This window comes from Cervus canadensis, chromosome 8, assembly GCF_019320065.1.
Source record: "Cervus canadensis isolate Bull #8, Minnesota chromosome 8, ASM1932006v1, whole genome shotgun sequence".
NCBI classification, from domain to species: domain Eukaryota; kingdom Metazoa; phylum Chordata; class Mammalia; order Artiodactyla; family Cervidae; genus Cervus; species Cervus canadensis.
In genome coordinates, this window is record NC_057393.1 from 40,788,743 (window position 1) to 40,814,002 (window position 25,260).

At 42.4% G+C, this 25,260-nt stretch overlaps 1 protein-coding gene across 1 annotated transcript in view; it reads right to left on the minus strand.

The window, feature by feature from the left end:
- The window catches only part of PAPSS2 (3'-phosphoadenosine 5'-phosphosulfate synthase 2), an 84,193-nt gene extending 71,418 nt beyond the window's left edge, over positions 1-12,775 (minus strand). The window contains exon 1 of the mRNA XM_043476100.1: positions 12,599-12,775. Coding sequence (XP_043332035.1) covers positions 12,599-12,625 — 27 coding nt within the window. The 5' untranslated portion in view covers positions 12,626-12,775. The remainder of the gene's footprint in view (positions 1-12,598) is intronic.
- Positions 12,776-25,260: the final 12,485 nt, after the last annotated feature.

Here is a 25,260-nt window from a genome sequence, read left to right on the forward strand (position 1 = left end):
TTAATGTATAACCTTCTCTATTTCAGGGATCACACGCTAGTTTTGTAGGCAAATATAAAAAAAAAATGGGTATAATTAGCTGAATCACTTAATTCTTCTATTATAGTGTTTACAGCACTAGCTCTCAAAATGAAAATGAGGCCATATCATGTTTCACAGCACACAATTATCTTGGTCCCAATAAGAAAGACTTCATTCCAAATATCATTCAGGTGGCTCTGAGCTTCTGTCTGTTCTGAGACAAAATGAAGTACTAGGCCAACTAAAGTTGGCAAACTTGGGTTATCTCTATTATTATATGGGCTCACAAGAAGGCCTTTAGGGAATTTTTAACATTGCTTTATTTTAGTAAAGATATATAATACGTATACCCACCTATTCCAGAGAGTTGCTAGGATAATTAAGAAGAATTTATGAAAAAGCCTTGATGAGCATGATGAAAGAAAGGTATCATGAATACCCAGAGGAACCTAGCTGTAATTCTGGGAGGTGGCAATTACCCTCAGGGAAACACAACACATATCAAATGGAGCCCCCGAGAAATGTTTAACTACTTTCAGAAGACGCTCTGAACCACACAAGTATAGTGTTCAGCACAGGTCTTAGCTGCCCTTCTAAACACCAGCCCTGTAAGTGTTCCGCTGAAGGCTACGGTTCATTACCTCAGTGTATTTTCTTCATATTCTTTTGCAATTGGTTCTGGTAATGAGGCTGTGTATATTGACACAGGCTCCTTGAACTATGAAAGATTAAAATTCTGTGCTGAGCTGGGGAAATGTCAGTGAAACCTCTAGTACATCCAGAGAACAAGCCTGTAGCTTGTGGGGCTTTGGGAACTTGTAACTCATGAATGTTCAACTGTGCAGCTCCCACATAATGAACAAGGCCAGGTCTAGAGTTACATGTAAGTTACTGTGATTATTTCTAAGGACACTTATTCCTGAGTGCATGCATTCACCCACTAGAACACTGAAGCTTTGTATTATTGAGGTGAAATGCTGGGTCCAGTTCCAAACACTACCATTCTAAAAATGGCTGCAGAGCCTCCTCCAGACTAACATTTATTGCCTTTTAACAGCATTTGCTCAAATCCACATCTTCTAAAGCTTACACACAACATTCCAAAAGCCCCTGAGGAAAATCACTTTCAAAGCAAGCACCTCATCTTCTCGGTTTCTTCACTGAGTTCATCTGCATTCACAAAGACAGTTTACACGTATGTTTCAGTCATCAGAATAATCTTCATTTTGACAGTTGTAGCGTACATGACATCTGTTACATTAACAGATGAAAGAGAAAAGAGTGATTGAAAACAGGGCATTAGAATTAGGAGGGTGTCAGCCCTGCCTCTTGCACTGGTACATCCTAAGGCAAGTAATTTCATATCAGTAAGCTTTACTGCTCTCAACTATAAAATGTGTATAAGAACATCAACTACTCCATAGGTTACTCTGAGGAGGACATGAGGGACTGCACCGAAAGTTCCTGAATAAATGCTTGTTCCCTCCTCCTATTTAGAAACCTAGCTGGACCAACAAGTTTCCTTCCTCAACCTCAAGGGATCTAGCTGCCATATGACCCTGCAATCCCACTCCTGGGCATATACCCAGAGAAAAATATGATCTGAAAGGATACGTGCGGTCCAATGTTCATTGCAGCACTGTTTACAATAGCCAAGACATGGAAGCAACCTAAATGTCCATTGACAGAGGAATGGATAAAGAAGATGTGGTACACATATACAGTGGAATATTATTCAGCTATTAAAAAGGGTGAAATAATGCCATTTGCAGAAACATGGATGGGCCTAGAGACTGTCATGTTGAGTGAAGTAAGTCAGGCAGAGAAGGAGAAATATTGTATGACATCCCCTATATATAGAATCTAAAAAGAAACGCTACAAACAAACTTCTCTACAAAACAGACTCACAGACTTAGAGAACGGATTTATGATTGCTGGGGGAAAGGGTGGGAGGAAGGGATAGTTAGGGAATTGGGGATGGACATGTATACACTGCTATATTTAAAATGGATAACCAACTCCACTCAGGGTTTTGTGGCAGCCTGGATGGGAGGGAAGTTTGGGGGAGAATGGATACCTGTATATGTATGGCTGAGTCTCTGCTGTCCACCTGAGACTACCACGATATTGTTAATTGGCTATATTCCAACATAAGATACTTTAAAAACTTTATCTTTGAATAAAAGAATTTCAAAACTGCAAAGAAAGGGGGAGATAAGACATATTCGCTATTCTTTCTTCAAAGAGACTTTAAAATGTTTGGTGTATTTGAGAGCTAAGTAAAATACTTGTATAAAGGGAAATCTCTGAAGTTTTATCTTTTTAGCATGTTCATGTTGTTGTCAATAAAATGGAGATTTGAGTGGAAAAAAAAAAGGAATACATATCATAGTGTGGAGTGTAAAGGACTTATTAAATCAAAGCCTCAACACTGAGAAGAAAATAAAAGAAATCAGGTGTTTATTATGACCAGATTTTTCCATCCACTGAATAGCTAAGCAGAGATAACACATCCTTTAGACAGAATTTTGTACCCAAGGTGTCTCACGCTGTGAAACAATGGGTTTTGTGGTTTAATTTCTATGTTGTCATGACTACTCCTGTTATGTAAATAAGGTTGTTTACTCACTAAGTTGTCTCCATCTTTTTTGAGACCCCATGGACTGTAAGCCCATTGGGCTCCTCTATCCATGGGATTTCCCAGGCAGGAATACTGGAATGGGTTACCATTTCCTTCTCTAGGGGATGTTCCTAAGCCAGGGATCAAACCCGAGTCTCCTGCTTGGCAGGACTGGACCACCTGGGAGTCCCCTTTAAATGAAGTCCTTGAGTTGTGAAGTCATGTCTGACTCTTTTGCGATCTAAAGGACCATAGCCCACTAGGCTCCTCTGTCAATAGAATTCTCCAGGCAAGAATACTGGAGTGGGTTGCCATTTCCTTCTCCTTTAAATGAGGTAACCTCTCTCTGTTAAGGACTTCCATTTCAGCCCTACAGCCACGTGCACCCAGTGCAGTTCTCTCCCCTATGAGTGTGGGCTCTGGTCTCTTAACATAATGGTCTCTGACAATCAGAACCCAGGCCCTCCTAGAAGCGGTCACTGAGGCTATGGCCCAGGATTGCTGAAATCTTAAACTTTTCCAACCTATGATGACAGAATGAGACAAACTCCCCAAAACATTTCTTCCAAACATCTTGGAAACTGTCATTCACGATCTCACAATTTCCAGGCACTCCTCACTGGTCCCCAGTGAAAATAGAAGCATTATCTGGTTTGCCAACATCCTTAAGCCTTGACTTCCAGCTAGGTCAAATTTTTGTTTTGTGAAAAACACATGGGTGGCCTGGTTTCCTTTTATCATCGACAAATCACAGTTACAACTTGGCTCAGGTATTAGGAGCTTTAGTGGAAACAAATCATTCCATTCACATTTGTTGAATACTGACCCAGTGGTAAAACTAGGCAATAAAAACTATTACCCCTACTTGTTGAGTCTGAGCACAAAGAAAATTTACTTTCCAATTATTCGCTTTATGTCACCATAAGGAAAGAAATGTGTGTGATGGCAAGGGTAACACGTGTTTGTGAATATGTGCCATTTCCTCTTTTTACAAAAGTGCTGAGGAATGTCTCTTAATAGAATTCATTATTACTATCTTGAGATATTAGCAGTAGGCAGCTGCCAAAATATTTTACAAATGAAACAGTAGTATACCTAATCCTACTTCGTTTGCTATTTGGCGTTTGTCTCATTCCCTCTATGAAATAAACAACTTATTAACTACAGAGCAGCTAATAAGATTTTAGCTTCTCCTGTGGGGAACTCTCTAAAGCCTATTTCAGTTAAATGAGTTCCCTCCTGACTATTTGCTCACCAACTTCCTTCAGGAGATCGTGAGGATTACATGAGTTAATGCACAGGCAAAGCTGTGAAACAGTGCCTGCCACATCAGAAGGGCTCAATGCAGATGATAAACAAGTCACAACAGAGTAGGAATTTTCTAACAAAACATGTTAAAAAAAATCAAAACTCCTGGTAAATATGCAAATCCCATAGACAGAATTTTAATACCTATGTTTTATTAGTTCTCAGTCACATGGTGAATTTAAACACAATAGATGAATGCAAGTTTTTTTATTTTTTATTTTTTTAGTCACTACTTAAGCCATTGTTTTATTAGTGACACGGCCCAACAGCTGTACTTATTCATACTATTTAGGAAAAGAATATTGGAACTCACCAATTTAGGTAGCTTTAGTTGGCTGGACCACACAGTTACGTGTAACCAACTTCATGGTACTTCATGAACTTAGGAAACAATGGAAATGAATGGATTTAGAGATAAAACCGGAAATTCTACAAGAACTGAGGATTCAGTGTACAACTGAATTTGCCTCAAATTTTGCCTAATATAAATTTATCTGTATTGCACACTATGCAATCATTATTATCTTTTTTCTCTTTTTTTTATAAAATGGTTAAACTGTTTGAGAAGGCTTAAGAAAGAGTGAGTGAGGTTGAGGAGTGTAGGAGGGTATAAGTTGAATTTTCTAAAGAGAGACTGGACCATCACACATATTCCAAAATGGTCATTTACATTTTTTTCTCTCTTTTTAAAAAATTTATTTATTCATTCATTTTGACCATGCCTCACAGCATGTGGGATCCTAGGTTTCCTGTCTAGGGATCAAACCTGTGTTCCCTGCAGTGGAAGCATGGAATCTTAACCACTGGACCAACAGGGGAGTCCTTCATTTTTCAAACACTGCTCTCTGGTCCATACTTTCTATCTTCAGGATATCAGAACAAGATGCTAAAGCTAAATTAAAGTGTAACTGTGATTCACTGATAACCAACTTGGAAGTTGGTTTTTTTTTTTAATTTATGGAAAATATTTCCCAGTATGTAAAAGAAAAGACAGAGCTACAGAAAATGGGTAGGGCCTCTTTTGAAGGGCATGCAAAAAAGAGAAAAGTGCTAGGCCTGTAGTTATGTGAGCCGAGTTCCAGCTCAGTGGTGGGATCACCACCAGCTGGCCAGGAAGACAGTCATGTGCCTCAGCCAATCTCTGTGTATCAACCTGTATGGCTTGAAGAAGAGCTCTTCATTTTCCTCCCAGAAGGAAAATGCTAGGGGTCTTGGGGAAAAAATACATTTTTTAAAGTAGGAACAACTTGATTAAAAAGTAAATAATTTAAAATTTTAACTTGGGGGAGAAAAAGATTTTTAAAAATGAATGAAAAATCAGTTGAGAATTTTATTGCTTTTGGCTCAAGGTCACTGTAATACTGACTGGGCAGAAGGTTGAAAGAATATAAAGTTTGTGGGTGGGGTGTTGCAATTAGAAAAAAGTAAATGCTATGTTTAGAGTAATTTAAAGACAGTATTTGAACGATCTAAAAAACTATAATTAACAAATATAAGGTTTTGGTAGCTCTGGTAAATTATGGCAAGCACGGGTCCTGGTTGGGTCATTTAAAAAATATTTGTTGAGTAAATGAAGTGAACAAATTCATAAATGAGGATCAGACAGGAAATAAAAAGAAAGGTTTTCAGAGTCCTTGAAGGAAAACAAAATGGGATCATAGTAAAGGACCAAAGAGTTAATTCAGGTTTCTAACAGTAGGAAAGATATAAAAATAAAAATCATCACTGGGAAGACCCAGAGGAATCAGGTGGAGAGGGAGGTGGGAGGGGGGATCGGGATGGTGAATACATGTAACTCCATGGCTGATTCTTGTCAATGTATGACAAAACCCACTGCAATGTTGTGAAGTAATTAGCCTCCAACTAATAAAAATAAATGAAAAAAAATTTAAAAAAAAAAGAAAATAGTTCAATACTAAAAAAAAAAAAATCATCACCAACATCTTAGTTGCTTATTTTGCTAAAAGTTGAGAAAGCATGAATTATCCACAAATAAATGTTTGGGGAAGGTATAGATGAATGAAGTAATGGGGATAAAATCTTCACTGTAGGTGGTATAAGTCTCCAAACGAAGTCTGCAAATAATTTTTCAAGCCCACACTTGGCACATATTAAAAAGAAAAGAAAAAGTAATTGTACTATTAGACTGGACATAGATGCTTGGTAGATAAAAATCTGTATTTTTATAACAAAACATACAAAGATGTTAACTCTATATTTAAAACAAATACTAACCTATCATAGAAATGATCACTTTTCATGATTAGCATTTGATATATTTAATGTAACTGTTTTAGGGAAGTTTTATAACAGTTTTATAACTTTTTTTTTTTGCCAAAATTTAATATTTGGTGCTAGACAGATTGAGCTTGCCACGTTTATGCTGCAGTCATGTTTTCACAATGCCAGTAATAGCAAAATCCACTTCAGGAGTAAAAGTAAAGTGCAGAAAGAGTTGCGATTAGATTTTAAAGGAAGTCACATCAGCCAACTGATGAAAGTCAGTTTACACACCATGTGTTATCAGAGGCAAATTAGAGGTCAGGTTTTAATACAATGGTTCTTTTGCAGAGAGAAAAAGATATTTCCATCTTGTGTGCCAATTTATTCTAAATTGAAAAAAAAATTTAATGATCAAAAGGCAGGAAAGAGGAACAAGAAGACCACATTTATAAGGAATCCAATGTTAATGTTAAATAACCTTTCTGGAAAAGCTCTATTTAATATTTATTGGAAGCAGAAGGAGCTCAGATGCCAGTATGAGTCTGAGAAGGGGAGTGAGTGATGTTCTGGGCCTCGTGCTGGGCTTGGGGTAACAGGAGTCAACCAGCTTTGGGGACTCTGAAAGGAGGGGGCACTGATTGTGCTTCTGATCCTCGAGAGACCCCCTAGGGAGAGGAAGCAGGGATAGACTCCAGCAGCCCCTAGAGCTGCTCCAAGTCCCAGCATGGTCACACCAGAGTAGGAGCATAGCTCTCACCCTTCTGGAAGTCAGGGGGCAGCGTCAAATATCTCAGATAGCCTCACCGAGTTACCCCAAGAGTTGCAGTGTAGTGACCTCAGGGTGCCCACAAGGGCATGGGAGAAGCAAAGAGAGGTGTTGAACTGAAGGGGCTTTCAGACAGGAATGCACTTGACCTGGACTAACAGCTGAGGGTGAGACAGGACAATGCATAGCTCTAAGGATGCCCATATAGGCAGAAACTTTAAGATAAGGTGAGTACCACCCTCCTCTCCCCCAGCCCAGACGTTAGCACTTTGTAGGGGAAAAAGGGATTCAATTAAATATTTCTGACTAGCAATCCGTCTTAAGTTTACTTGTTCTGAAAGTACTCTTTTTGTAAGTGCTATAGGTATAAGGGAAAGGTATGATATACACATCATAAGTTAATGATAATCAGGAATTGAGAAAAGGCAGAGATTTTTGTTTCCACCAATGCTGGTCTAGGTTAAGCCATCCAATCTTTTCATAAAAATAAATTTAAAATGCAAGTTATGGGGACTTCCCTAATAGTCCAGTGGTTAAAACTTCCCCTTCCAATGCAGGGGCTGCAGGTTCAATCCCTGGTTAGAGAGCTAAGATCTCATATGCCTTGTGGCCAAAAAAATCAACACATAAAACAGAAGCAATATTGTTACAAATTCAATTAAGGCTTCAGAAAAATTAAAAAATAAAATTCAGGTTACAATATAAAATAACCTAATTAGAAACATCAAATAGCCAACAAGATAGTAAGGAACTACCTGGCCAAAATCTGCAGGAAAGCAAGAACCTCAGATGTAAGCAAGCACAAGGGGCTTCTGTCCTGACAGAGGCAGATCTGCACTGATTTTGACAACCTCACAGGGGAGGTGAAAGAGACAACAAAGCCCCGAACATACCCAAGTGGGGAGAATAAAAAGGTTTTTGTCTACAGTAAGCTGAGGTTCCTAAGAGTCACCCCTTAAAAATAAGAGTGAACTGGAATTAACTCACTTACCACTCCAAGAGACTGCAGGGACACTGCCTTGACACCCCTTGATAAGGGGTGGGGTGGGGGGTAGGTGGTCCATGAGAACTTGCCTGCACAAGTTGGTCCCTGTGTGTAAAAGTGCAACTCAAATTCTCATCACCTGGGTGGTCTAAGAAACTTTAAGTGGTACATTTAGGTTAAAGGGGGCTTCCCAGGTGGCTCAGTGGGTAAAGAATCTGCCTGCATTGTAGGAGATACAGGGGAGGCGGATTTGATCCCCAGAGTTGGGAAGATCCCCTGGAGAAGAGCAGGGCAAACCCACTCCAATATTCTTTCCTGGAGAATCCCAAAAGTGGTGCCAGACTAGTAGTGCCACCAGGCATCTGGCAGAAACAAAAGTAACTCCTCTGGGGTGGGGTGGGGAGGTAATTCATTCTAAGCCTCAAGAATCCCTACAGGTAAGTTTTCAGTGGTAATTAATGATGGATTTCCAGGCAAAAATGAGCCAGCGTATGAGAGCAGACAGATATGAGAGCTGGGAGAAATCTAACGAAAACAGAGATGTCCAAAACCAAATTCATCCGCTAAGCAATTCCAGAGCCTAATATGGAAAATCTATTTATTGAGCACCTACTCTGTGCCAGGCTGTATGTAGGATTGCTGAGATACATGCCATTTCACTTGTCATGAGCAAAGCATCCAAGTGATGAAAGGTTGAAATGGTATTATATGTATGTTTATTTACTTTCACTTTCTGTGTTTTCTGAAGACTTCCAAACACAAAGACAGTGCCCATTATTATTTAGTGACAGGTTTTGAAATAAACAGTAATCATCTAAGGCCAAGATTGACATCACTGATTCCTTTCTCAGACTCTCATTCCCTCAGGTTTCCATGTTTGAGTTCAGTCTAACTATCCCCTAGGCAAACCAGAATAACCAGGCACATTAACAGGAAGACAAAGGGCCAAAAGATAAAGATAACTATCTCAGAGATATAAAACTCATCATTAGCTACATTTATCTTTAACGGCAAAAGTCCAAAGAGATGATCGTGGAATAACAGTATGAATCGGACAACATTAATTTTAAGATAAATCTGGAAATAGCTGAAGGTGCAGGAAGGGTGGAGAGAAGTTAGTCTAGTATTTACTTATATATATAGATTGCCTTTCTTGGCCAAGGTTGTTGACAAAATCTTGCTGATTATTTGCATTTCTCTGGTAAGTCTGCACTAATTATCGACCTTTATCTTCTATTCAGCATTTTACAATTAGAATTCAAATCATCACCTCTCTACTTCTGTATTGTTTGCTTTCATTAGATATTCTGATGGTTGTCATTTACTGAGCCTTTAGAGTGGTCTGACCTGTGCTTTCTTCTCCTTGCTGGGCAAACCAAGACAGTATGGGGCAATAAAAAATAGTAACAGTAGCGACTGCATATGAGTATAGGACTGAGCAAGACAGTTTTAGGAGCTGTTTACTCCGCACAACAACTGTAAGGGGCAAGTCATTATGGATGAGAAAATTTATGGGCCAGAGAAATAGAGGGACTAAAAGGAGCAGGAGCTTCAAAGTTGGACAACCTGGAATTTAGTTCCCCAACCAGGGATCGAACATGTGCCCCTTGCAATGGAAGCATGGAGTCTTAACCACTGGACCACTGTTGAAGTCCCTGGACAAACTCAAATTTAAATCCTAAACTGCTGCTGGTATTTTTTCTCTCCTAGAGGTGAGGCTCCATTTTCTGGGTAAAGGCTGCTGTAAGGATGAGGCAAAGGGCCTGGCCTCTGGGAAGTACTTGTTTCTCCTTCCTTCCAATTGGAAATTCATATCTTGCCTTACACAGCTTCTTCAAATAGTTTTAAAAGTAGCCACTTCCAGGAAAATAATGTGATTTTGTACAGAATCTTTAAAATAATAAAAGGTGAATAATGGCTTACATTTACGGGGAGGTTTAACTTTTCAAAAGCTCTTCACTCCCTCCCAAACACTGGCTTCTTTGGCCCCTTGGGAAATACTTTAATATCTCAGTTGACTTTCTCAGAATTTTCAGATTGGTTGTCTCCAGGACATAATAACATTGTGGACCTTGAAAAATGCTAATCCAGGAAATGATGCAAGAAGAAAGGACCAGGCCTTTGCATCTCTTTCCATCTTCTGGCTGCTGTCTGCCTCCTTCCTTCTCCTGGGATTCATGTGTGTGTCAAGGGGATCGGAGGTGGCCAAGTTTGGAGGGAAGTCAAGGGTAGCGGGGAGGGCTGTGACACCTAGCTGTCTTTGGTTTCCATGGTAAGGATGCCTAACACAGCAGGAATGTACTACCTTCCCTCATAACAGAACTTTCCTTTTTTATTTTTTTCAAGCTTCTAAGAAAATCATCTAACATTCTCACATTTAAACCAGAACTACTTACTCTTCTTAGAGTGGTCTGAACTGAAAGGCTATATTCATCCAGAGAGTGAGGCAAAAAAAAAACCAAAACCAAACATCCTGGAACAATGTGTTCACCCCAGTAGACTGTCTGGCACACAGTAGGGGCTCAACAAATATTTAGAGTAACTGCAGTCACTGGGGTGTGAATTGACATCCTCAGTTGACAATACAGAAAATAAGGTAATGATTTCTGTGAGTTTCTGAAAAAGATCAGCACAGACTCACTTCCAGGAAAGCTTCCTAGATCAGCAAGACTCATTTTTCAAATAATTGATTAGTTCAGAGGTCGCACATGTGGGCAGATTTTGTTCTGGCCTGCAAAGTTTCAAAACACAGTTTGAGTTAACATTTAAAGCTTGAGAAATTTCAGATGCATTTACAGCTGCCTCGCTTTACCCAATAGTATCTATCTGGCGCTTTGGGGGACTTGTACTGGTCCCCTGGATTATAACTGTGTCAGCTATATAAAAGTTCCCAAGTCGTGCTAGCTGTTTCAGGTGTTAATTTAATCCTATGCAGAACACATACACACCTCAAAAAAAAAACAACAAAAAAAAAAACACAGAGGGTTCTAAATGCGTAACTACAAAAACCAAATCCTTTGGTCCTCAAGTTTCTCACTCTCTCTGTGCATTTGCCATGATTCGTGTGTAAAGCCCCTGTTTTCAAGCCTTTCACTTCACAGGCTCTTGCTGACTGGAGGTAAGAAAGGGAGAGACCACCTGCCCCTTCATTACTAATGCTTGAGAAAGCAATCTCATTGGGAAGGAATTCTTGATGCTAGCCGGGAGGTAAGAACTGAAACCTCACTGCTATAAAAGGCTACCAAGTGCCTCAGCAGCTTGTGGCTTAGAAGACACCATTTAGAATGTTATAGAAATTAATACAATTAAATAGGAATAAAACACAAATGATTTGCACTTAAGTGTTTTCAGATATAATACCAAGAGTCTCCCCACTTTAAAATCGATCCTATAAAGGGCAACAGAATCCTGACCATTCTCCCTTCTCAAATAGAGGCCTCCTTCCTCTTGGACCTTCCTGAAGGCTCAGTGTGGTCCCTGAAACCAGAGCCCCCATCTCCTTCCCCTTGCTGCTCAAGCCCCACACTCCTAGCCCGTGTGCCCCCTCCACTCCCCTTCCCCAATTTATGTTTTTTCATCTCTCCTGCCACAAAAACACCCCAAAGATATTTCAGTGTTAAGTATTACATAATAGTAATAAAACACTTATTGACCACCTACTATGTGCCAAGCACAAATCTGTTTGAGAGAGGTCAGCCCCTTCCCTGACCTCCATAATCATCTGAGGCTTTCAGTCTGGTAGTTAAAAAAGATGAGTGTTCAGCCATCAGACTGGCTGGCTTGCACACCGGCCCTGGTGTGGCCCCAATGCTGTCTCCACAAGGCTCTTTCCAACTCCAAAAGAGTCTGTGATCATCGCTGCCATTTTTAAGGATGCAGAATTTACGGGAGCCCCTGTCACTAAGTCGGAATGGAACTTTTCAACAACCTTCTATTTCCTACCATGGGGATGGCCTGGATTCATTGTGGATAAAATTGAGCCTCCTCAAAACAGTTTGCTCATTTCACTCCACCAAGCTGAGGAGCCCCCCGCGACCCCCCCCCCCCCCGCAATGCCTGAACTTAGGGTGACATCCGATCCCAGCAAGGAGCTAGATCCTGCCAGTGTAGAAAGGCAATTTCCCTCCCTCGTCCAGATAGTCGTAGTTTTCCCTTTATGAACGTCTGTCACTTAAGTCCACTCCAAGGACGTTCCGTGGACAAAACGCCAGTGACTGTCCCTGACGTGTCGCCAGCGACCAGACCTGGCAAGACCGGGGTGCCCCAGACCCTGCCACCCCGTACCCCACGCCCCACCCCCACCGCTTGGACCCGTGCGGAGTTCATTCAAAAGAAAAGACGTGTCCAGAAAAAGTTCTCGGGGGAAGAAAGGAAATTTCCCACCTCTGGATCTTTCTCTGGATGGGGACCCACGCCTCCGGCTCTGGAGGTCTAGCCCGGCCGTGACGACCCCACCGGGCGCAGGTTCCCCGCGGCGCGGGACGGGGAGGGACCGCCCCGCGAGGGCTGCCCAGGGAATCCCGGCTGAGCCTCGCCCTCCTGCTTCCCTCCACCCCTTCCTCCTCCCCGCGCCCCAGCCTCCGCGCCCCGGCTGCTCGCCCCCTCCCGGGGAGGATGGGCTCCGAGAGTCCGGGGCCGACAGCGGTGGAGGAAGGCAGGCGACTGGCAGCCTACCGTCTTCTGCTTCTTGACCTCGGACATGCTGGCTGGCTACGGCGGTGCCCGGCGCGCTGGAACTCGGAGCCCAGCCCCTGGAGCGGAGGCGCTAGGACGCTCGGGTGGCGGCGGCGGCGGCGGCGGCGGCGGCTGCCGGACTCCGGGGAAGGAGGTATAAAAAGGCTCCACAGACACGTCGCACTTCCCTTGACCAGCCCCCTCCTCCTCCTCCCGCCGCGCTCCTCTCCGCCCCGTCGGCTCGGCCACAGCGCCCAGCCCAGGGTACCCTGCCGCCGCCTGGGCGGGGTCCCGGGCCCGGCCCCCGACTCCCGGGAGCGGCTCCGCTGGGCCCGCCGAGGTTGGAGGCAGGACCTTGCAGCCGAAGGCGCGGACAGACACGCCCCGCGCGCAGCCGGAGGTCAAGTTCGCTTCTCCCAGTTCCCACTGCCGGCGGGTGCCTGAGCGTCCCCTCACCTCTCACCCCACCCGTGCGCCTCTTAGGGAAGGCTTCCTGCCTCTGGGACCTGCTTGAAACCGTCAAGATGGTCGGCAGGGCCCTCCGTGGGCACCGTTGCCCCAGCTCGTCTTCATGGGCAGTAATCACAGCGAGAGTTAACGTTTTCTGGGCCTCACTCTGCGCTCCGCTGACCTTTGCCTTAAGCCTCCTGCTCCCCTCGCCCCAGGCATCGAATCCTGCCTTCTCCCGTGAAGCAGTGGAGGCTTTCAGACTTTCTCAAGATGATATTCCAAGTGAGGGGACTCACGCCCAGGCCCAGGTCGGCCTCCACTGTTCAGTCTTTCTTCACCATCATCATCATGGATGATGCTGATGAAGAAATGCCGATGGGCAAGGCCGGCCTGTACCTTCTGCGCCAGGCCTGGGACTGAGGGGTCTAATGCATTCACTCCTTTGGAGCCCACAGTATTTTCCTCCTGCTACAGAAGGGCCAGCTGAAGCACTGCTCCTATTCACCAAGTTGAGTAAGCAAGCCCAATGCCTGAAAATGGTCAATGGTAGCCCAGCCCCTTGTTTCAATCCATGTTCCAAACCTTTTCTATAGTACTTCCCTGTGGTCAGCAACCAGGATGGGCCCTGAGGAGGAAAAGTAAGAGGAGGCCCAGTTGGCTTATGAACTGTATCTTAGGGCTTCAAAGTTTTATCAGAGGGCCGCTCTTTTAACTCAGATGTCTGGGACAATCAAAAGGAAGGAAGGAGAAGCTATGGTTAGGGACAACACCTTGAGGGCAGCCCCAAGGCTTCACACCCCTTCGTACCTAAATTCTGTGTACCATGTGACCAACAAATCAATGGGACTGAAGGGATGAAGGCACCATGAAGATGTGCAAGGGCCACACTGCCCATTCCAACTTTGTCTTTCTTCTGTGAAAAGGTTGAAGTGATAGCCTGAGGAGGTGAGGACTGGAACTGTGCTTTCATATCCAGTTGTAGTTCTGGAAGACTGCCAGCTTTCCAGACAGACACCGAAGATCTGAGTATTCATTCATTGACCGCCCTTCTCCATGGGGAAGTGGGAAAATAAAACAGGAGTCAGAAACCTAAATGGGAGCTCATATGTTTGTCCAGTCTTGAAATATCAGTATATTTATTTTCTTACTCATTTAGAGTAAGTTGCCACCACTCCCTTCAACTGTGAGCAACTGGAGGGCAAATGCCGGCTTTGAGTTTCTGTTCTGCACACGAACTAGCATGTTTTGATTTTATGGGGTTTAAACTGTAACATCTCATTCTAATTTTATTGAAAAAATCCTTTGGTATCAGTTCCAACTGTATTTTGAACCCTGCCAGATCCTGCCCTAAGAGAAAACTAAGTTTGGATACAGAGATAGCAATTTTCATGTTTGGTTTATTTCGTATTGCATCTTTAAAAGCTGAAACAGCACTTCCATGGTGGTCCAGTGGTTAAAAATCCACCTGCCAATGCAGGGGACACGGGTTCGATCCATGGTCTGGGAAGATTCTGTGTGCCGAGGGGCAACTAAGCCTGTGCATCATGACTGCTGAGCCCACTCTCTAGAGCTAAAGCCCATGGGCTCTAGAGCCTGCGTTCTGCAACAAGAGCTGCCATGCATTGAGAATCCCTGGCACCACAACTAGGGAATAACTCCTGCTCGCTACAACTAGAGAAAGTCTGCGCAGCAGTGAAGACCCAGTGCAGCCAATAAATAAATAATTTTTTTTAAGCTGCAACAGAAGGAAGTCAAGTGTAACTGTAAGGGTAACTTCCTGGAAAAGGAATATATGATTGTTTAGACCTGGGGGAGGTTTTGAGATCATTTGTTCAGTTTCCCTCGCCATGTATTTCACAGATGGGCCATGTGGTGCTGAGAGAGGAAAGGTAAACTGACTGGTCACTTTTAGGGGCAGTGCTCAGTCTCAAACCCAAGTCAGCTGGCTCCCCAGATGCAGTGAATCACTCAGCCTCTAGGTCAGTTCTTTCAAAGTGCCCATGATAATTGTAAACTGGACCATTTTATCTTGTTTTAGATTTATTTAATTCTCAAACAGAGTACTTCGGAACAGATATTCTTTCATTGCTTCCAAAGACTTGTGGAAATAGGATGTCTCAGCTCCCTTGGACCCAAATTGCGTTAAGATCCTTTAACTTCATAGATCATCAGTATAGTTGTAATTCAGCCTGGCAGCCCACTGAAAAGTAAAATAATCATTCTCTTTTATTTTTCCAAGGTGTTTCTTTTAATGGTGGTGTTTGGAATTCTTTTTCATCTTACTATGCTCTTTCTTCTGGGAGAGGACACTCCTTTGCAAAGATAGGAGCAACGAGCACTTAAGTTTTGAAATCTGTGACTCTAGCACATCAGAACTGGAGAAGACTCATTCAGAGAAGGAAGGCAGGGTTGAGACCTGTCTAGTCATCTGGACACACTCTCCGTAACTTTCTCAGTAGGGTTGCTTTTGAGACTCCACTGTAGGACACTGTGGCCTGCCTGGTACCAATTTACAATCCTTGATGCTAGCCACAACATTTGCATGAGGGTATTAAGCTTTTCTTCCTATTTTCTTTTTTCCCCTTCCAGGAATTGGCTTGGCTTTAATAACTACCTTAATGAGGTAGTGATAACTACTTGGGCTTTTCATTGTTTAGAAAAAATGGAGTCAACTTCCCCAAGTAAACAAGGGAAACAAAGATACAAAGTGAGATGTTTATGCCACAGATTCTCCAATACACTTTGAGGAAGCTCATCACATTTTTGGGGATCTAGCTTGGAGGCATCTTCTATGGGTTGGCCGTTCCAAAGGAATGCAGCTGCACTGCCGCCTAGTGGCTGTAATGCGTAAAAGAGACCTAATTGTTGAACCCTCCGTGGTGGATCAGATGGTAAAAGAATCTGCCTGCAGGAAACCCGTGTTCCATTCCTGGGTCGGGAAGATCCCCTGGAGAAGGAAATGGCAACCCACTCCAGTATTCTTTCCTGGAGAATTCCATGACAGAGGAGCCTGGCGGGGCTGCAGTCTTTGGGTTGCAAAGAATCAGACATGGCTGAGCGACTAAACACTTCCTAAGCCTTTCGGGGAGGGATGATGGTAGAGAATCTGCTTGCAATGCAGGAGACCTGGGTTCGATCCCTGGGTCAGGAAGATCCCCTGGAGAAGGAAATGGCAAGCCACTCCAGTATTCTTGCCTGGAGAATTCCATGGACAGAGGAGCCTGGTATGCAACATACCATGGGGTCATCAAGAGCTGGGCACAGCTGAACACACACAAACACCTATACAATAAGAAGTACAGCAATTCCCTTGGGTCAAGAAATCCTTACAGAAAGTTCTCTAGGATTCAAATATTCTTCCCAGTCTTAGGCACAGATAATACAAGACAAGCAAGACACGGGCCCTGTCTTCAAGAAACAATCAGAAGGAGACAGTCTCTGCCTCCCAGCTCCACCCCAATACACTGCAATAGACTACTGCATAGGAACGTGCTAAGTCACTGCAATCATGTCTGACTCTTTGGGACTCTATGGACTGTAGCCCTCCAGGTTCCTCTGTCCATGGGATTCTCCAGGCAAGAATACTAGAGTGGGTTGCCCTGCCTTCCTCCAGGGAATCTTCCTGACCCAGAGCTTGATCCCGCGTTTCTTAACATCTCCTGCCTTGGCAGGTGGGTTCTTTACCACTAGTGCCACCTGGGAAGCCCACAATATATTACTGGGACGTAAAAATGATACATGGGTAACTCAGAGATTTTATTTTAACTTAAAAACACTTGCACTTCACTAATCATTGAGGTAGGGCTAACGTCTTCTCTTGTGGCATGGGTACACTGATGGGAATTCCAAAAACCACTCACCAAAGGCATCTTCAACAAGTTCCAGCTTGGGATTTTCAGTTCAGTTCAGTTCAGTCGCTCAGTCGTGTCCAACTCTGCAACCCCATGAATGGCAGCACGCCAGGCCTCCCTGTCCATCACCAACTCCCAGACTTTACTCAAACCCTTGTCCATTGAGTCGGTGATGCCATCCAGCCATCTCATCCTCTGTCATCCCCTTCTCCTCCTGCCCCCAATCCCTCCCAGCATCAGGGTCTTTTCCAATGAGTCAGCTCTTCACATGAGGTGGCCAAAGTATTGGAGTTTCAGCTTCAGCATCAGTCCTTTCAATGAACACCCAGGACTGATCTCCTTTAGGATGGACTGGTTGGATCTCCTCACAGTCCAAGGGACTCTCAAGAGTATTCTCCAACACCACAGTTCAAAAGCATCAATTTTTCGGCGCTCAGCTTTCTTCACAGTCCAACTCTCACATCCACACATGACCACTGGAAAAACCATAGCCTTGACTAGACGGGCCTTTGTTGACAAAGTAATGTCTCTGCTTTTCAATATGCTATCTAGGTTGGTCATAACTTTCCTTCCAAGGAGTAAGCGTCTTTTAATTTCATGGCTGCAATCACCATCTTCAGTGGTTTTGGAGCCTAAAAAATTAAAGTCTGACACTGTTTCCAATGTTTCCCCATCTATTTCCCATGAAGTGATGGGACCAGATGCCATGATCTTGGGATTTTATAGAGTTAAATATTAAGGGAGGAAACAATTTGAAAGAAGATTTCTTCAAGATTTCTATATACTCCTCCCCCATCTTTATCTGTTCTCTTGCCTATCCCTAATTCAGCAGTACACATTTTTAGCAGCTTGTCTTTCCAAAGCATCCATCTGTTCTCATGGAAAACACAACTCTTTTTTTCCCACTCATATACTATTCACTTAAGTCACATCTAAGCAAATTACTTAGTTGCACTAACAGGTACAAGTGGCATAAATGAGTTTGGGAAAGAAGACAGTGGATCTCAGCAAGCACCCAGCCCCTAGGGAGTGCAAGTGCTAAAGTGTGTGGGTGTCCCATTGTCAAAGAACTACAGTCAAAGAAGACGGAGTGTGCTGTGGGCATCATTCATTATCTTTTCCAGAAGAAATGGAGAGCACAGACTAAACTGGCCAGTGAGTCAAAAGGAAGGATCTTGTGGGAGCATAGAGCAGGGATATCCAGTTCAACTTTGAAAGGAGGGAGAGTGGAGAGAGATGCTAGGTTTTTACTTGGCAAAAATGATACATAAACTGAGACTTGAAAGAAGGGTAGGGCTTGTCAGCCCTCCCCTCCCCAAAGTAGGGGCATGTGTAAATTTGAAAATTTAAAAGCAGAGAGCTGCATGAAATAACATGGTATGTTCAGGAAATTATAAGTATCTGTATCGCTGACTTTAGGAGAAACAGTAGAGAAGCTAGGGGGAGGGCTGAAGGCTGTAATAGAGGACTTGCCATGTACCATCAGGGAGCAACTTCGCATGTTCTCTTTATGCCCATCAGGGTGCATTAGCCGTGTATCTATTCATTAGTCAGAGACACTTGCTGTGCCCAAGGATGAGAAGGAGGTGAAGGAGATGGATATGTACACAAATAATTCCAAGGGAATGCCTGAATAAAGATCAGGAAGCAATAGTTAGGAGTGGACATGGAACAAAAGACTGGTTCCAAATCGGGAAAGGAGTACATCAAGGCCTATATTGTCACCGTGTTTTTTATTTTATATGCAGAGTATATGAGATATAAGTTCAGTATATAAGTTCTATAACTGAACTGAAGTTATAGGGAAAGTGTGCGCGTGCACACACACACACACACACACAAAGACAAAGACGATGCCTATGAAGAGATATCAGTGGGTTGTGGTAATTTAACCTGCATTTCAAGGCTAAGAGAAAGCCAGATAGGAGGGTGATCTGTCACCCCACCAACGGTCCAGGCTGCCTGGACTGATGTCCCCAGCTGCATGAAGCTCTCACTTCCTAGCCCACTATACCCTATGCCTCCTTCAAGTGCCCCAGCCTATCACTAATACCCAGGTAGAGCAGAGAAAAGCCACTGACACCCAGACTGCACAACAACTCTGACTCAGTCACCAAAAGGCTGCTCACAGAACTTAGGGAACCAGAGGAAAAGCCCACACACTTCCAGGCAGAAGTAGTGCTCTTCTGCCATTTCTTGGGTAGAATCTAGGACATAGATTTTTGTCTCCTCTTTGTATTATTTTTTAAAGAAATATGTTATTTAATATTTGTACACATTTTTCAAACTAGAAACATTTAGGGTATTTAGGGAAATTCACTCCAAAATTCAACAAACCTCAGTGAAAACAAGTTGCGTTTGTTTAATGGTTTGAGCCTATTAATTGGCTGCATTTTCTGCCTTCAATCAATTCAGTTCAGTTCACTCGCTCAGTCTTGTCTGATTCTTAGCAACCCTATGGACTGCAGCATGCTAGGCTTCCCTGTCCATCACCAACTCCTGGAGCTTGTTCAAACTCATGTCCATTGAGTCAGTGATGCCATCCAACCATCTCATCCTTTGTCATCCCCTTCTCCTCCCACCTTCAATCTTTTCTGGCATCAGGGTCTTTTCCAGTGAGTCAGTTCTTTGCATCAGGTGGCCAAAGTATTGGAGTTTCAGCTTCAGCCTCAGTCCTTCCAATGAATATTCAGGACTGATTTCCTTTAGGATGGACTGGTTGGATCTCCTTGCTGTCCAAGGGACTGGGCAAGAGTCTTCTCCAACACCAGAGTTCAAAAGCATCAGTTCTTCAGTGCGCAGCTTTCTTTACAGTCCAACTCTCACATCCATACATGACCACTGGAAAAACCATAGCCTTGACTAGATGGACTTTTGTTGGCAAAGTAATGTCTCTGCATTTTAATATGCTGTCTAGGTTGGTCATAGCTTTTCTTCCAAGGAGTAAGCGTCTTTTAATTTCATGGCTGCAGTCACCATCTGCAGTGATTTGGTAGCCCAAGAAAATAAAGTCTGTCACTGTTTCCATTGTTTCCCCATCTATTTGCCATGAAGTGATGGGACCAGATGCCATGATCTTAGTTTTCTGAATGTTGAGTTTTAAGCCAACTTTTTCACTCTCCTCTTTCACTTTCAACCAGAGCCTCTTTAGTTCTCTTTTGTTTTCTGCCATAAATGTGGTATCATCTGCATATCTGAAGTTCTTGATATTTCTCCTGGCAGTCTTGATTCCAGCTTGTTCTTCATCCAGCCCAGCATTTCACATGATGTATTCTGCATATAAGTTAAATAAACAGTGTGACAATATACAGCCTTGACGTACTCCTTTCCCGATTTGGAACCAGTCTGTTATTCAATGTTCAGTTCTAACTGTTGCTTCTTGACCAGCATACAGATTTCTCAGGAGGCAGGTGAGGTGGTCTGGAATTCCCATCTCTTTAAGAATTTTCCACAGTTTGTTGTGATCCACACAGTCAAAGGCTTTGGCATAGTTAATAAAACAGAAATAGATGTTTTTCTGGAACTCTTTTGCTTTTTCAACGATCCAACGGATGTTGGCAATTTGATCTCTGGCTCCTCTGCCTTTTCTAAATCCAGCTTGAACATCTGGAAGTTTTCAGTTCATGTACTGTTAAAACCTGGTTTGGATAATTTTGAGCATTACTTTACTAGTGTGTGAGGTGAGTGCAATTGTGCAGTAGTTTGAACATTCTTTGGCATTGCCTTTGTTTGGGACTGGAATGAAAACTGACCTTTTCCAGTCCTGTGGCCACTGCTGAGTTTTCCAAATTTGCTGGCATATTAAGTGCAGCACTTTCACAGCACCATCTTTCAGGATTTGAAATAACTCAACTGGAATTCCATCATCTCCACTAGCTTTGTTCATAGTGATGCTTCCTAAGGCCCACTAGACTTCAAATTCCATGATGTCTGGTTCTGGGTAAGTGATCACACCATCATGGTTATCTGGGTCATGAAGATCTTTTTGTACAGTTCTTCTGTGTATTCTTGCCACCTCTTCTTAATATCTTCTGCTTCTGTTAGGCCCATACCATTTCTATCCTTTATTGTGTCCATCTTCCACATGAGATGTTCCTTTGGTATCTCTAGCTCTCTTGAAGAGATCTCTAGTCTTTCCCATTCTATTGTTTCCTCTATTTCTTTGCTTTGATCACTGAGGAAGGCTTTTTTATCTCTCCTTGCAGGTTCTTTTAAAAGATGTGGAAGATATCTTGATCCATGTCACTTAGAGACATTAACTTAGTAGAAAAATATCCAACTGAACTTAGTAGATTTTTTAAATCTTTTAAAAATTATTTAATCACTTTTGGTTCTGCTTTATTGCTGCTTGGGCTTTTCTCAGTGGTGACGAGTGGGGGCTACTCTAGCTGTGGTGTGCAGGTCTCTCTTGTGTTGGCTTATGTTGTGGAGCACAGGTTCAAGGCCCACAGGCTTCAGTAGTGGTGGCACATGGGCTCAGTAGTTTTGGCTCCGGGGCTCTAGAGCACAGGCTAGGTAGTTGTGGGCCATGGACTTAGTTGCTCCATGGCATGTGGGATCTTACCGGCCCAGGGATGAAGCCCATGTCTCTGGCTTTGGTGGGTGGATTCTTCACCACTGAGCCACCAGGGAAGCCCCAAACTTAGTAGGTTTTAAGACAATATTTTAAAGGAAGGAAGGCAAGAAGGAAGAAAGGAAAGACAGAAGGAAAAACAAGAAGAAAGAAAGAAGTGGAAATTGTGATATTTGGCCTAAAACTGAGAAAATATCATAAAACATGATAACTGGTTTCAAGAAACTAGAGTTATAATTTGAGAAAAGTGTTTATAATTATAGAGGGACAAAGATGTTCCATTTAGAAATAACTTATATGGGGTTATATGGTAAATGTTATCAACATAACTGATAAATATGGTGATGTAATAAATTCAGATTATAATTATTAGGCAATATCATAGATACTATGGATGGCTAATTTGCAAATGATTAGAATATAATATGTTAAGCATAATTTATTAGTGGGTCACAAACCTTCTGGAAGGATTTATAAATTTGGGCATTCACATCATAGGAAGATAAGCAATAAAAATATCGGTATAATCTCCCATTCTTTCCATCTCTTTTACATGAAAGTGTAAAAATCCTTAACAGTCACCAATTTATGAGCCTCAGGCCTCCTGAAAGTATTATAAGAAAGTTCATATGAATGCTAAGCATTTTCTTAAAACGTAACGGTTCTATGTATATATTTCTATTTTTCAAATGTCTTTAGGTGCTGCAGTAAGGAATAAAATACACAAAGTTATCAAATTCATTTCCTGATCTTCATGTAATATTTTCAATCATCAAATACTAAAAATACAGCTATAATCATAAAGGTAATCATAGTCTCCTAAAGATAAATGAAAAATAAACATTGACTCAAATTATTATATGCACTACTGAAACAAACTTAGTTTTGAACCTTGAAATCTCTTTATTCTTAAAACACTCTCTTTCCTTCATTAAACCCGCCCCCCCCCCACCACATACACTTTTTTTTTCCCCTCTCACTTTTACTTTAGAAAGAAGATTCTGTTCTGAACAGGGGAAGCTCTTTTCAAGCCCCAACGGTTCTCAAACTTGACTGCATACTAATATAACCATCTGAGGAAACCACACACCTCATTAAGCCAAAATCTGGGGGTGGGTCTCAGGCGTTGGTAGTTTTCAAAGCTTGTCTCTTTTTTTTTTTAATTTGATTGGAGTATAGTAGCTTTACAGTGTTGGGTTAGTTTCTGCTTACAGCAAAGTGAATCAGCTACATGTACACATGTATCCTCTCTGTCACCACAGAGCAGTGAGTGCCCTGCGCCATACAGTAGGTTCTCATTAGTCATCCATTTTATACATAGTGGCCAAGTTTGTCTTGAATCACTGGTTCTCAAAATCTAGAGGGTTTGTGTGAAATTACCAACTGCTGCCCCTCCCTCACCCCCAGAGTTTCCCACCTGGTCTAGGGTAGGTTTCATTTCCAATCAATTTCCAGGTGATCCTGATGCTGCTAATCCAGGGGCCACATTCTGCAGATCATTGTCTTAGATATGGGTCTTCCAACTCACCCACTTGTTTTAATTTTTTATAGTAAATTTAAAAAGTAAGTAGAAAGAGAAGAAATAGCTGTGTTGGGGAGATAACCTTGAATAATGTTCTTAAAAATGATCCCGCTACAGTGAATAAAATGCCTTATAGGATTAATGAGGAAGGAAAAAGACCTTATCAGGAATTCTCAACACTGACTAATCATTAAAATCATATTGGAAGCTTAAAAAAAAATTCAGGTGTCTGGACTTCTCTCCCTCTAAATCTACAGAGTTCTGGGATGCGGCCCGAAATAGGATGTGTTAAACCCGGGCGTGATTCCACTTTACAGATAGGGAACAACTAGGTTTCCCTGGCGGTTCAGATGGAAAGAACCTGACTGCAATGTGGAAGACCCAGGTTTGATCCCTGGGTCGGGAAGATCCCCTGGAGGAGAGCATGGCAACCCACTCCAATATTCTTGCCTGAAGAATCCCATAGACAGAGAAGCCTGGCAAGCTATAGTCCATAGGGTCGCAAAAGTCAGACACGACTGAAGTGACTTAGCACGTATGTATGCAGTAATATATTGCAATGTATTATATTATTCCCTCCTCCTCTCTTTAGGCTGATAATCTCTACTATTACAATACATGTAGCTTCTTATGTGCAACTCACTTGAGTTTTGTGCCCCTTCTAGTAAAGGTTAACTTTGTGTTGTAAAATATTTACCTAGTTGACTTAAAGTTGAAATGTGAAATTTTGAGATATGTGAATTCTTTGATCTAGCAATTCCATGGATGATGTGAGTAAAAGTGAGTAATATGGATGATTTTTATGTTATTCTTTGACTTTTCTTATATTTTCTTAATTTTCTATAATGAGTATGCATAATTTTTACCTATTAGGAAAAAAGTGCTATTAAAATAATTGCTTTTATACTGGAGGTTGGAGTACAGATTAGAGCCATTCTCAGCTCCTTTGCATCTATCGGGTGAGTCTGGGCTTCAGAGTCTTTACTTGAATGAGAGGAACGAGTTTAGTTCCATAGACTCTAACACCATTTACAACTCAAAGATGTTTTATCTTATTCTCTGTGCCTGTCTGCTGTTGCCAGAGCACTAGGTACATACTTTGTCATGGTGCCACCCATCACAGAGTAACTTCTCATTTAATTACCTTGTGTCTGCCTCTTCCTGAAGGACTTGGGCATCTCAGAGGAAGGAACAGTCTTGTTGTTCCTCTACTTGCCAGGAGCATTCTGGTTTCAAGAGACAAATATTAATATATTACTCAAACTGACTTAAGCAAAAAAAAAAAAAAAAAAGGAGGGGAGAAACTAATTAATATTAGTGCTAAAAAGTCCAGGGGGCAATCTAGTTCAGGTGTAACTGGATCTAATATTCAAACGATGGTACCTAGACTCCGTCTCTGCTCTACCTTTGTTTCTGTTGGCCTCCTTGTCAGGCTACCGGCAGCCTCACATTCTCAGCTTCAGTCTCCTTTGTAGGGAGTTCTTTATCTTTTCTATAGTTCCACAGAAGTCCCAGATTACTTCTCTTGAGGATCACACACAGCTCTATAGCCAGGGACTTAGAATTGCCAGGTACCCCTTCTGGAACTGTAGTTGGTGGTGGTCATGGGGGGACAGAATGTAAGCTTGTCTCTCCTGAAGGAACCACATGAAGCAAGAATAGGGAATGAGTGGTTTCCCAAAGGAAAATCAAGATGCTGTCACCATGAAAAGGAGAAATGAATTCTGAGCAAGTAAAAATGAGAACTGTAGCTCTTTTCATTTGTATCTTTAGCACCTTGCACCTTGTCTGGTATTAACTGGATGAGGACTCACTAAAAAGCTTGTAGAATGAAGGACCAATGTAAATTGTCATTTTTCCCCACCAAGAAACTTAAATCTCACCAAATTCTGATCTCTTGGGTGCCCTCATGTTTTCTATGATTGCAAATTGTGGCTCAGTCAGTTTTTCAAATAGTTTTTAATCTTAGCTACTAACAGAAATTTGAAGATTTTTTATGGGCTTTCTGCTTCAGCTGACACAAAGTGTTTGCCTTTTATTAAAAGGCGTCACTGGGGAACATCCCAAAGAATAAATAAAAATAAGAATAACAAAAAATCTAAAGCCATGGCATCAGCAGGGCTTTCCAGGTGGCCCTATTGGTAAAGAATCTTCCTGCCAATGCATGAGATGTAAGAGATGCAGGTTTGATCCCTGCATTAGGAAGATCCCCTGGAGGAGGACATGACAACCCACTCCAATATTTGTACCTGGAGAATCCCATGGA